Source organism: Mastomys coucha, unplaced genomic scaffold (genome assembly GCF_008632895.1).
Source record: "Mastomys coucha isolate ucsf_1 unplaced genomic scaffold, UCSF_Mcou_1 pScaffold1, whole genome shotgun sequence".
NCBI classification, from domain to species: Eukaryota; Metazoa; Chordata; class Mammalia; order Rodentia; family Muridae; genus Mastomys; species Mastomys coucha.
The window spans coordinates 57,425,226-57,437,566 of NW_022196891.1; the positions used below are offsets into that span (position 1 = coordinate 57,425,226).

General features: G+C 45.1%; 1 protein-coding gene across 2 annotated transcripts in view; it reads right to left on the bottom strand.

Moving 5' to 3' along the window:
* Tnn (tenascin N) overlaps positions 1-8,014 on the bottom strand; it is a 69,167-nt gene extending 61,153 nt beyond the window's left edge. The window contains exons 1-2 of one of the 2 annotated variants that reach the window (XM_031342207.1): positions 7,921-8,014; positions 1,150-1,591 (exon numbers count right to left, since the gene is read on the bottom strand). In XM_031342207.1, coding sequence (XP_031198067.1) covers positions 1,150-1,558 — 409 coding nt within the window. In that variant the 5' untranslated portion in view covers positions 1,559-1,591; positions 7,921-8,014. The remainder of the gene's footprint in view (positions 1-1,149; positions 1,592-7,920) is intronic. The other variant, XM_031342209.1, reaches the window with a different exon arrangement.
* Positions 8,015-12,341: the final 4,327 nt, after the last annotated feature.

Here is a 12,341-nt window from a genome sequence, read left to right on the forward strand (position 1 = left end):
TTGCCTAGAAGAGGGTTCCTTCCTCGTGAATAGTGGTGACTAGCACTTTTGTTATTTTTCTTTCTATAAAAGGACTGCAAATGAGCCGAACGGTGGTGGCACACGCTTTTAATTCTAGCACTTGGGAGGCAGAAGCAGGTGGATTTCTGAGTTCGAGGCCAGCCTGGTCTACAGAGTGAGTTCCAGGACAGCCAGGGAAACCAAAAAAAAAAAAAGACTACTGCAAATGGTCCTCATTGGTTGTTTGGCTCCAGCCAAACTCCCTTGAGGGGGGAGTGCTCCAGGGAGAGAAGCAGGTAGGACTTTATCTTATCCCAGTGAATGGAGCCGGACCCAGCACTGCTGGTTGTGAACTGAGTCTATAGAAACTGCAGGGTAGCGCAGGCTCAGGGATGGGTGAGCCAGGGCATTTGGCCAGGGCTCTCCTACAGACCTCGGGGAAGCTGGAGGTCAGGCCAGCCATTGCAGTGCCTTCTGCCTCCTGGAATATCATCTGCCCTTCCTAAGGAAACTTCCAACGTGGCAGGGGACGGGCAGGGGGATTATCATGCTGCCTTCTTCACAATGGTGTATCCCTGGTCCCTAGTTTTACACCTGGCATTTAGGGGTACTCTTAAGCAAAACAATAAAAAGCACCATTGTCACCTGGGCAGACACATTCTTAAACGATGGAGCTGGGAAAAAAAAGTCGTTCTTTGTACTTTAATTACTAATACAACCTTTATAGTTTTCTGAATACTTACTATGGACCAGGACTCTAATATACATCTTCTCTAGTTCACAGAACTGTGCTAGCCTTGTTGGACAGAATTCCTCAACATCGCATTCGGTTTTCTGTCTCTCCTTTCTATACCTTCCCATCCCTCCTTAATAGTAATTTGGCCTGTCAGCAGAAGAGCCCTGGGATCATTCACATCTGGTGTTATTAGTCCAGGAGACCAGCTTGGTGAATCCTCTCTGCCTAGGTTTCCAGATGCCCCTAGAGCTGTATCAGAGAATGAACAGGAGTGATATGGCCTGTACCTTGGAAAAAGCCAAGTGTGAAAGGGACATGCACCAAGATCTCACAGCCCCTGTGAGGCTAGTGGAGGACCCGTCACACAGCACACACTAAGTGTTTGTAGACTGAATACCAGATGGTAGCCTCACCAGCAGCTCCCTGGCAGCAGCGGTTGGTATTACACTGCTCCTTCAGCGCTGCCATCTCTTCCTCCAGCTTTTTCATCCGGGCTAGCAGGTCCTGGACACTGTCCGCCAAGTCACAGTTCTTCTGCGGTGTCTGAAGACGGATGTTGTGCCTGAAGATAATGTTCTGCTCCTCTCCATCCTCCCCGGGAGCCAACAGTGATGTCCCATCGTCACTGAGTGACTGCGGATCCGTCTCTACTTGAACCAGAGCAGACTTGGGCACATCAATCTTGTAGGTGTGGCTAACAGTGACCTGTTGTTCTTTGTTGCTGCAGCCCGGAAACTCTGGAGTGGCTGGGGCCGAAGCCACCAGGAGCACAGAAGCAAGCAGAAATCCCAGGGGGAGGGCAAGCATCCCCCAGAGACCCATTCTTGGAGAAAGGGATCAGACACTCCAGGAGGCCTAGATCCAGAGTGGGGGAGAAACAACAAAGAATGCCATGAAGACTGGCTGAAAAGAACTTACCCTTTTTTAACAGATTCTAAGTGTCCACACAGTGTCCACAGTATCAGGAAGGGCTCCTGCTCACTTCTCCTAAGCCAGCTTTTCATTTCCGTAGTCCCTAGTGTTTATAGGAGCCTGAGTGTCAGCCATGTCTTTGATCAACGGTAATAGCTGCACACAGAATGCTTGCTCTGAGACAGGAACTACTCTGAATATTTACATCCCCTAACTGGTTCAGTCATCCCAACAGCCTCATTGTCAACACCACTGAGTTTTCAAGTCTGAGAATTGACCTTGACATTTCGTGCGCTAGGCTAGTGCCCTCATGCTGAACTATACTGACATTTTTTTTAACTTCTGTTTAAAGACAGGGAGACTGAAGCGCATTTGCAGGCACAGGGCTAAGAGTGTTGCAGCTTTTCTTTCAAAGCTTAGAAGAGGGTCTCTTGCTTACTATGTACATTTCTATCACAAGGTAACATCTACCCCAGCCCAGAAGGAGATTGTGAACCTGAGCAATCTGACTTTAAGATCCTTGCCCAGCATCATGCCATGCTTTTGTGCACAGATAAGGAGGGGTTGAGAAGGTTGTCCTGAGTACCACAGCTAGGAAGTGCAGAGATTACTAAGTTCCTGCTCAAGATCCCCACTTATGAACTAACCCCCCAGAGAATAAGAATTTCTAAGGAGATTACCTTTTCTGCTAGCCCTCTCTGTTACCCTCTCTCACCCCTGGAGCTGGAGTGTGCTCATGTGCTAGGTCTACACCCACATGCATTGCTGATGCAAACACCTCAGGTGCTGCCCTCATTTGATCAGATGAACTGAAAGGATGTGTCACCACAGAGAACTAGCCAGAATGGCACCCAGATGCTGCTCTTTCATTGTCACATCTGTACCTCTTTGTGGGGTACAGTGTACTTCTTTGTGTGCAGTGTGTAATAATTCACTGAGGGTAAGAAGAGCTTCCACATCCTTAAACCTTAGCTATTTTGTTTGATGGGGATTTCATATTCATTTAGTTATGTTGCAAAAGAGGGGTCGTCATATGACTCATGTGTGCCACTCAGTCCTTACTCTGCCTGTCATCTGAGGCAAGTGTTATTAATAGCAGTGAAACTAGTTCTCTTCCAAGCTCTTTCTATATTTTAGGTACCAGGACCCTCTCCAAATGAAATGGAACAGTCAGGGGACATCTCTTACTGCCGAGATTCCATTAATGAGCGGGTAGCAAGCATCTCTGCATCTACTGAAAGTTTGGAAAGTGGGTGAGACCAGGATGAAGGGAATTGGGTGGCAGGCAAAGTGATGGGTACCTGACTAGCCAGTGGCAATTTAATGACAGGTCCTTGGTGGAGGGGTGCCCTTTTCTCCATATAATCCTGTACCTCAGAAAGCAACTTGGAAAAGCCAGAACGGTTGTACAAGTTGAGAGAAGAGAAAGGACTACATCCAGGCATACATGAACCCATCACAGACATTCATACCGGGTGGATCTGTGAAACCTGAGCCGGGGAGAAGAAAGGCTGTGCACTGGAGTAGATGGGGGTTCTGTCAAGAAAAAGGATTTGAGTTCAGCAAAGTGATTTAATAGGAAAGCCGGAGACTCTGCTTGAGACCTCTGTGAGTAAGAAGATGGAATCAAGAGCAAAGTGAGTTGGAGGGTCGGTGTGGAATAAAAATATGGAATAGAGATTCATTCAAAAGTCTATCCCAGCGATGAAGCAACCGAAGACAATGTCCACTTGACTCTGAAGCAGGAAGCTGAGGAGTGGCGGCCATAACCTGCTGCTGCTTGTGTAACTACCAAGTGCAAGGCCACAGATTTGGACCTTCGCTTCTGGGACCTGCTGTGTCCACTCAAGCACCTACTGTGGGTATAGCAAGGCATGATCTGTACTACCGCGAATCCCCTGTGGGCAACAGTAGAGCCAACAAAGTCAACTTCTCTACCCACTCCTACTATCCAGTGCCACCCTTCACATGCTCACTGCTCTTGAGCCCTAAATGGAATGCAGATGGGTTTTTTTTTTCCCTAAAGAAGTTCCTAACAAATGAAAAAAAAAATGGGGAACTCCTGCCATAAACCACAGCAAGGCTGTCCAAACCTTGTCTGACATTGTTTGTTTTTGAAGCCTGCAATATGAGAAGGGCCAGAAGCTCTTCCAGGAGCCCTCTGTGTCGCCTGTCCTGAATTGTAACAAGATGTCCTTGCTAATCACAGCCTCCCGGATTGCACATGTTTAGCTCAGATTTTCCTGGGCAGAGTGATTGCTCGAAAGAAGACAAGCAGGGGAAATCCTCAATCTAGCGCTGTGAAGTGTGAGCAAGAAGGGAAGCTGCTGGCTCTGGCTCCAACCCATGGCAGGAGAGAGTCTCTCCTTGCTGAACAGCCTGAGGAAGGCATGACTTCATCCTCTGTATTATTAATATGCATGGCACACCACAGACGGTTCACCCAGAAAAACAGCAGTTGATGCATTTCTGAATAAAGATGATTATGACGTAGCTCCTGATGGAAAGTGGGGGAGATGCTGGAGGAATTCATGAGGCAGAGGGCATTTATACACAGGAAACCATGGAAACCAGTGGTTCCCCCAGGAACTACTGTCTCACTGAAGCTGGGCAGCATTGCAGGAGGAGCACTGGGCGGTGAAGAGGACTGAGACAGCGACAGGAATAAATGTTGCCACTGTGGCCACCATGAGAAAGGCTTCGCTCAGCATGACCTAGATGGACGGTCCCCTGGATCTGCCTGAGATACACTAGCATCCCAGAGTTTTCTGCTCTTCCTTATTAGTAGCTGCAGCTACTCCTGTGGTGTTAGTTTCTAGCCAAAATAGACCATGTGAAAATCCAAGTCTGTTCCCAGCCCAGAATGCCTGTCATCTCATGGATGGCAGAGGCTAGAATGACACAGGTCCCTCCTGTTTTCCTAGCCACATATAGCTAGCTCTGGCCAAATAGTTTGTGAGTTACATAATAAGGGACAATCAATTTGTATGTAATTATTAGATGATGGGTACTGGGCCAAACAATTAAAAAACATTAGCTTGAATTAATCTTCAAAATGATGACAGTCAGTCAATAATATTATTTGTCATAAGTACTCAAATGTTAAATAATTTGGTCAGGGCATTCAACCAGTTAAGCAGCAGAGCTGGAATCACACACCAGGTCTATCCACTCCTCATGTCTGGATTCTTCATCTTTCTGCAATATAAACTGTAGATGTGGAAAGAAAAACACCAAATATCCTCTTTCCTGCTATATTTCCTTCAAGAGAGAGGCTCTGAAATGAAAGGAAAGCCAAGGCATACCAGGTATTCAACAAAACATTAATAAATCAGGAACGGAAGCCCGGATTTGCTTGGCCTTTGGCCAGAGCAAGCTGATGCTTGGGAAGGTGAATTATTTTCATCACAGGGAGCTAAGATTCTGCCACTTCCCACCACAAGGCAGGAAACAGTAGAGAATATCAAGACCCCTATCCATTAGAGTATATGTCAACCAAGCCTTAGTAGGAGAGAATGTTTCTCAGTTCCCAAGGACTTCTCTTTAGGGCTGTATGGCCTTTGTGTCACCTCATTCTCTCCAAAGGAAGACACACTGAGTCAGTAAAAAATACTACTTACATCAAATAGAGCAGTTGCCAGCTTCTAGCCACTGGCAAAGAACTTTGTACTTAAATTCAGGCCTTTCTCTGTTCCTTCATGACCTCATCCTGCTTAACGGTTAACCACAATCAAATGAGTATACTGCTTTGAGTCTTAGAAAAGCTGTATTACGGTAGATTTCCAGTAGAGTCACTAAGAAGATATTCTATCCCCCCAAATAATAGGGTAGACCTTGTTGCACTATGAAAAATGAAGGTGTGGGTGGCTAAGGATGTTCTGTTGTCACAAATGTCATTGGCAACCTTCACTCCTTCCTTTACTCTTCTTGAACATAGTCTGCCAGTGGTCTACAGCCTGGCCCCTGAGTAGTTCTGAGTCTTGTGACTAGAGCACTTGGTCTACGAAATAAAGTTCTTGGAGAGCTAAACAACCTACTGTGGCATGACCCATCCTGGATGTGAGACCTCAGACAACCAGTGTCCCCATTTCCCATTCTTCAGTTTGCAAGAGAATCTAGTATAGGAGGCAGCACTATTCCCTCTGGGTCAGCCTCCAGTTGAGCCAAATGAATACAAATATTCTTAGTTGTTACTCTGTACAGGAAGAGAGACAGGTCAAGGGTGAAGATGTGGCTCTATATGACACATTCCAGGTTGTGTGCCCCTGTGCTCCTGGTTCACTGGGTCCATCGAATGAGTCCCTAGGAAGTGATTGTAAGAGTCCTCACACCTTATCCAGCAAGCCCTCTGTCTATATATGTTGCCTACCCACCAGAAAAGACAATGAATGAAGCACCCAGCTTAGCCCTGAAGCTCAACTACTTTTTCAGGAGTTTCGACAGGCTCATTTTCTTTTATCAACTAAATCTTAATCTGCCTTTTGCAAAGGGCCCAATGAATGATGATAATAGTAGCTACCATTTTCTAAACACTCCTTAGATACCAGTTTCTATGTCAAGAGCTTTAAAAGCTGTCTGTGAACAATAGACAAAAATGACCATTTATCCCTGAGGGAATGAATTAATTTCTCACAGAAAGGTTTTCTGTTAGCCTCCATGAACCAAGCTCATCCACAACGGGAAGATAAAATAGACATGAGATCTAAATTTGGGAACCTTCTTTTACCAACCAAGTCCCCAAAATGATAAAGTGTTAGCTGATCAACAATTATTCCTATTCTCCACAGCCAAGATGGGTACTTGCTTCAGGTGAATGCTAATGAGGAGAGACTCATAATGGAAAGTTACAATTTCTTTCTTCAGTTTAATGTGGTTTTCCACACATTGAAACAACTTTAGAGTTCTAGCCTTCTATTAAGCTGAAGAGCCAATACTAATTTCCAGGAATTTACACTGTTCTACCCACATCGGCTATGCACATATTTAGATGGCAGCTGGTTGGCATCTGCCTGTCGTCTGTGGTGGAACCAGGCCAAGCTGCTGACCATCAAGAGCTAGGCCTGATATCACAACACCATTAGCTTTGCAGACTGGTGGTTCCGAATGCTCCAACAGAACTTAAACCATGACCTCATGTCTGTAGCCAGATCCTATGGGAGCCAGGGCTCTGGAAGGGGCAAAGTTTCCATGGGCCTGGTATAATTTCCTCAGGCATCATCGAAGAAAGGAGCTGGTCTACCCTACATGTCAAACCGCAGCACAGCAGCAGAATGAAAGCCAGAAGCCACAAGATGGATGGAAATCATCTGCCCCAGTTTCCTTGCTTTGGGAATCAACGTGCTTGAAGACATTAAAAGAATTCAGAGTAGCATGAGAGAAAGTCGGGCCCTGTTTTTCCTTTGTTTCTGAGGGAAAGGACACTGGTATTGATGCTCGCTACCTCCTCTTGAGTCTTCCCTTGACACTGTCACTGTCACCCTGAGTCTGCAACAGGGCAGAGACATGGCTCACCTGCACAGATATGGATAATCTGTTATTTCTGTGTTGAAGTTATGATTCTGTCAATAGTTATATAAGCTAATCTGGTCCTTAGGGGTGAAGCCCTGTCTCCCTCTGCCCTCTTCATCCAGCCCTCTCCCACCTTACAAAATTATAAATAAAAAGTCAGACCTTCAAATACCAGTGTCCCACATCACTCTTGAAGTGATTGAAAATGCCCACTGTGAAGCACTGTGAGGGTAAACCATATGAGAAGTAGGGGGAGAGAAAGTCTCCTCTCACACATAAGGATTAAAATACATACAACTCAATGAACCCCTTCGTGGGAGTCCGCAAGCATCATCTTTATCAGTTCACACAAAAATCTCAAAGACAGGAAAGTTAGAGTTTCCTAAACACAACCGAAATGAACGCTCTGTTTTAAGAGAACAACGAGCTATAACACGTGCAAGAAATTACAAAGAGAGAAGTCTGTGTAAGAAGAAACTCAAATAGACTTAAAGAAAACATCTCATCTAAAACGCACTGCTCCGTGTAGAATCTGGTGCCCCACACACTGAGTTTGGCAGATAGGGGGATGGTCCCTCCTGGCTTGGGAAGGGCAGGGTTTGATACCAGCTGAGAACATGCTTCCCAGATCCTGGGAGATAGTTTGAACTTAATCTATATTACCTTGCCTGAATTTCCAAAAGTGCACTTCAGCCTACAATCTTCTCCACATTGACCATCCCCCTTCCAATCAATGATAAAGCCTCAGGAGCTGGCACTCTTACCTGGGAGGCTGCTGGGCACCACTTCCAACCCTCCTGCCTCCTGTGAGCTGGTCCTGGTACTGTAGACTTCAATGCTGATCTGTCCCTCGATTTCTTCTCCCTCTTCTTCCCTCCCTGGGTTTAAATCAAGGCTGCGACAGAGGAGGAGCCAATCAATGGGACTCCGGGATTTTCCCCCCTTCCTGGACTCTGTTGAGAATTGAGCAATTCATTCTCTTATTCTAACTAGGAGAAGGAAAAAAAGTATACATTCCCCTTTCCTTCTTACTTTGATTACACAGCAGCTAAAAATACCAGGGGCTGTTTCCATTTAAGTAAACGCAGAACAAGGATATTAAAACGTTTGCATGTCTCCTGGCCAGGAGCTGAGTCTCGGGTTTGAAAGTATATTTATTAAGTCTCTTTTTCATCTTTCAGACATCCTGGAACTGGCTGCTCTTAAAATAAGAAAGAAGTCAGCAGAAGCTCCCAAGGGAGTCCCTGCCTTGACCCACCTCCAGCCCCTTCTCCATCACCTCACAGGTGAGAGGCAGGGCTCTGAATAGGGCTGAGGACAAGAACAACCTGGAGCTATGGAGCCCACTCTGCCATACACCTCCCTAGGTGCCTCCCACACACTGGCTACACAGGAACTCTAACCAGGCAAGGTGAGCACCCTTCTGAGCCACAGCTTTCTCTTGCTATCAGACACTCAGAATTTCATCTTTCCAATGATGCTCCAGTGGGTCACAGGCCACCTGCTTCATCCTTCCTGCCAGGCCTCTCTTGCCCTGCCCAACATTGATCCCGGAGGGTAGATCCACAATATAACGGATAGTGACCTGGCGTTCCAGTCTTTGATTCTGCCATCACAGATTGCTGGAGGGAAAGGAGAAGAATGAGAACAAAAGAAAAGAAAGATCAAAGAGTTATCTTCAGTTTTGTTATTGAACCATGCCCATTCTGCTCATCTGTCAGGGCTCTATATGTCAGGGAGTGTATCCAAAGATACACTGATGCAAAAGTCCGTCATGATGTTTAACCTTGATGGGGTTTAGGAGCATGAGAGGTGAACTGCTTCGTGCATCTGCGAGAATATTTCCAGAGAGGCTTAACGGAGGAGGAAAGGCCCACCCTGAATGTAAGCGGCTCTGTCCCACAGACTTGGGTCCCCGATTGAATGAGCAACAAGAGCATTTGTCTTTCTCTGTTTCCTGATCACAGATCCCACATGGCCAGGCTCCATACACTCCCACCGCCATGTCTCTCTTGCCTTGCTGGGCTTTACTACTGTGAGCCAAAATAAACTCATCTGCCTGTAAGTCCCACTTCTCAGGTACTTTATCCTAGCAAGGAGAAAATAACTAATGCAACAGTTAAGGATGGACATGAGAAAGGAAGCCTCAATCCTACTGAATCCCTTAAAATGGGACTCAGCAATATTTAGGAGGTAAAGAAGTAGGGTAGACAAGAGGCATAGGGGAAGGTGGTTAATTAGAACTCTAGAAACATGAGGTAGTCAAGGGTCAACACATGCATAACCAAACATCCTTGCTCTTCGTGAGACACATGTTCAGAAAATGATGGCATAGTAAGATCAAAAAGCAGACATCAAAGGGTCTTACACTTGCACGGGCCCAGGGGGGAGGAGCCACTAATTTCTACTGATTTGACCTAGCAAAAGTGACCTCCAAATTCTAAAATAAAAAACTTAAGCAAGTTTTCCCTTTTGACTCACACAGCGCAGGTCATCCGCCGCCAAGCTGCTGGATATTAATAATATGTCCCTTAGCTACATGATCTCTAAAATTGGTCATAAAAGTGAGTAGCTGAACGTGAGTGGAGTGTGTTAAGTCTAAAAGGGTCGGTCACTTAGGATTCCCCTGGGTTTCAGTTTAGAGTCTGAAGCTTGTTTCTGTAACTGGCAGATGACCATTGGCTTAACTGCATTGTGCCTCAGTTTACTCTGAAATAGGAACATTGACCATATTGGGCAGATTGAACAAAATGAAGCACACTAAGGTTGTAGACTAGTCCAAAGGACAAGATGAGGATCCTGTATCAGCTGCTGATGGTACTGGGATTACTATCCACTTGATTCTTGTAAACCCCACTAAATACCAACCCAGATGTTTCCTACCCTTCTGTACTGACAACCACACCAGTTCTGCTATCTGCCCAAGGAATTAGGACCAGACATTCACAAAAATAACCAGTGTGGTGAAGTGGCAAATGGCCAGGAAGTTCCCCGTTCCCAAACACCTTTCTTCCCCCTTGGATCGTCTTTTCTGCTTCTTAACTGTGCAAGCCCCCTTCAGGAGGTTCCGCTGCTACGAGATGCCCCTTACAGTGTTCCCATCCTTAATTTCCATTTGCTAGTTCTCCCCGACGAGCAGTATCTTTCCTTCTCTCTGCACTATTCTACTTTCTACACCTTCAGTAGACATGCATGAGTGAATCAGTGAAGGAAGCTCCTTGGTGCCCCACTGCAGCAGTCTAACAAGACAGAAGCTCATCTTGTACAACAGCGCAAGGCCACTTAGATAGGGAGAGCAGTGCTACCATCTCTAGGGCCATTGCTCCACCATGGTGACAGGGACAAGCACAGCAGCAGAGGAGTGCACAGTCACAACATGCACAAGTGGAACTACTTTATCTCATAGTCATTTCAGACTTAAAGGAAAATGGCAAAATATTATAAAGAATTCTGATCTACCCATGTTCTTCTAAAGCTTTTGAGGCTAAGTTAAGGGTGTGGTTTGCCCTCTTAGCTTCTTCACTAGAAGTGATTTCAGTGCATAGTAGTTTCTCTGAGCTGAAACATACTCTCCTGTAACTTCCTCACAATGACAGAAATCAGCCATCGATACTGACACAATAGGGTTGATTATCTGCCTTATACATTGCATTCAAACCAGAACATTTTCTCTAGTGTTCCTTATATTGTTTTAAAGTGTTTTTAATTTGGTTTGGTTTTTTTTTTTTTTTTTTTTTTTTTTTTTTTTGGTCGGTTGGTTAGTTGGTTGGGGTTTTTTGTTTTGTTTTGTTTTGTTCTAAGGGTTTTTGTTGTTGTTTTGGTTTTTGGTTTTGGTTTTTGGGTTTTGGTTTGGTTTGGTTTAGTTGGGTTTTTTTGTTGTTGTTTGTTTGTTTTTTGTTTTTTTGCTTTGTTTTGTTTTTGTCCTAGGACTCAATCCAGGATAGTTCATGGCATTCATCCTTCTTCACCTTAGAGCTGTTCTCCTGACCTTATCTACTGCAGCCTTGGTAGCCGCAATAGTGGAGCTTTGAGAGTGGAGGTCAGCTACTCGGCAGAACACTCTCTGTTTGCTTTTATCTACTGTTTCTTCATAGAGTTAGGCTGCAGTTTGGGCGGTGTGCTGGGAGTCCTCACCATGTCATATCAGAGGGCTCTGATATCAAGCTACTCTGCTTTTGGCAGTGTGATCTTGGGTCACTTATCTCCGGTGGTCTCCACCAAACTTCACCAAGGTGAATGCTTGTCCCTTTGTAATTATATATTTTGAAACCTTTATATAGCCCATGTCTTCTACTTTCACACATAGGTTTTGCTAACTATTGCTAATTCCTTCCTGAAGCAGGTTCTTGACAGTTGATGCAGACCCCTCTGTCTGTGTTTATTAGGCAGGATGATGTCATCAAGAACAACCTTTAATATAATCAATCATACCGGGCAGTGGTGGCTCACACCTTTAATCCTAGCACTTGTGGGGCAGAGGCAGGTGGATTTCTGAGTTCAAGGCCAGCCTGGTCTACAAAGTGAGTTCCAGGACAGTCAGGGCTACACAGAGAAACCCTGTCTCAAAAAACCAAAATAAAATAAAATAAAATAATCGATCATGGTGATGCACGCTTTTAATCCCAGCACTCGGCAGTCAGAGGCAGGCAGATCTCTGTGAGTTCAAGACCAACCTGGTCTACAGAACAAGTTCCAGGACAACAGCCAATGTTACACTGAGAAAACATGTCTTGAAAAACAAACAACAAGCAAACAAACATAAAAAAATCAAATTACTTTTAGAGCAAGAGTGCCTATTTAATATTAGATTGCTTATATTTTATATGTTTCTCTCTAATGCCCCAAACTTTGATTGTTTTCTATACACACCAACACTTTTCAAGTGCTTTGAGGAACATAAGTAAACCAAAGACTGGGTCACATCATGGTCAGCACTGCCTAAAGGGCAGGAGGTGACAAAATGATTAAGACACTGTGACAGAATTCAGAGTCTATTTGCCCTGCCCAGGACAGAAGTCACAGAAGTTGGTGACAGAGGTAGGGACATGGGATTCTTTGATTTCTCAAAGGCTGTAAGATAGAGGTTGGGCTGATTTTATTTAACACTGATTGCCCATTGTATCATAGGATTCCTTCTCAGAATCCCACTTAGACACCTTCCGTGCCCAGGGCTCTTAGACGAGCC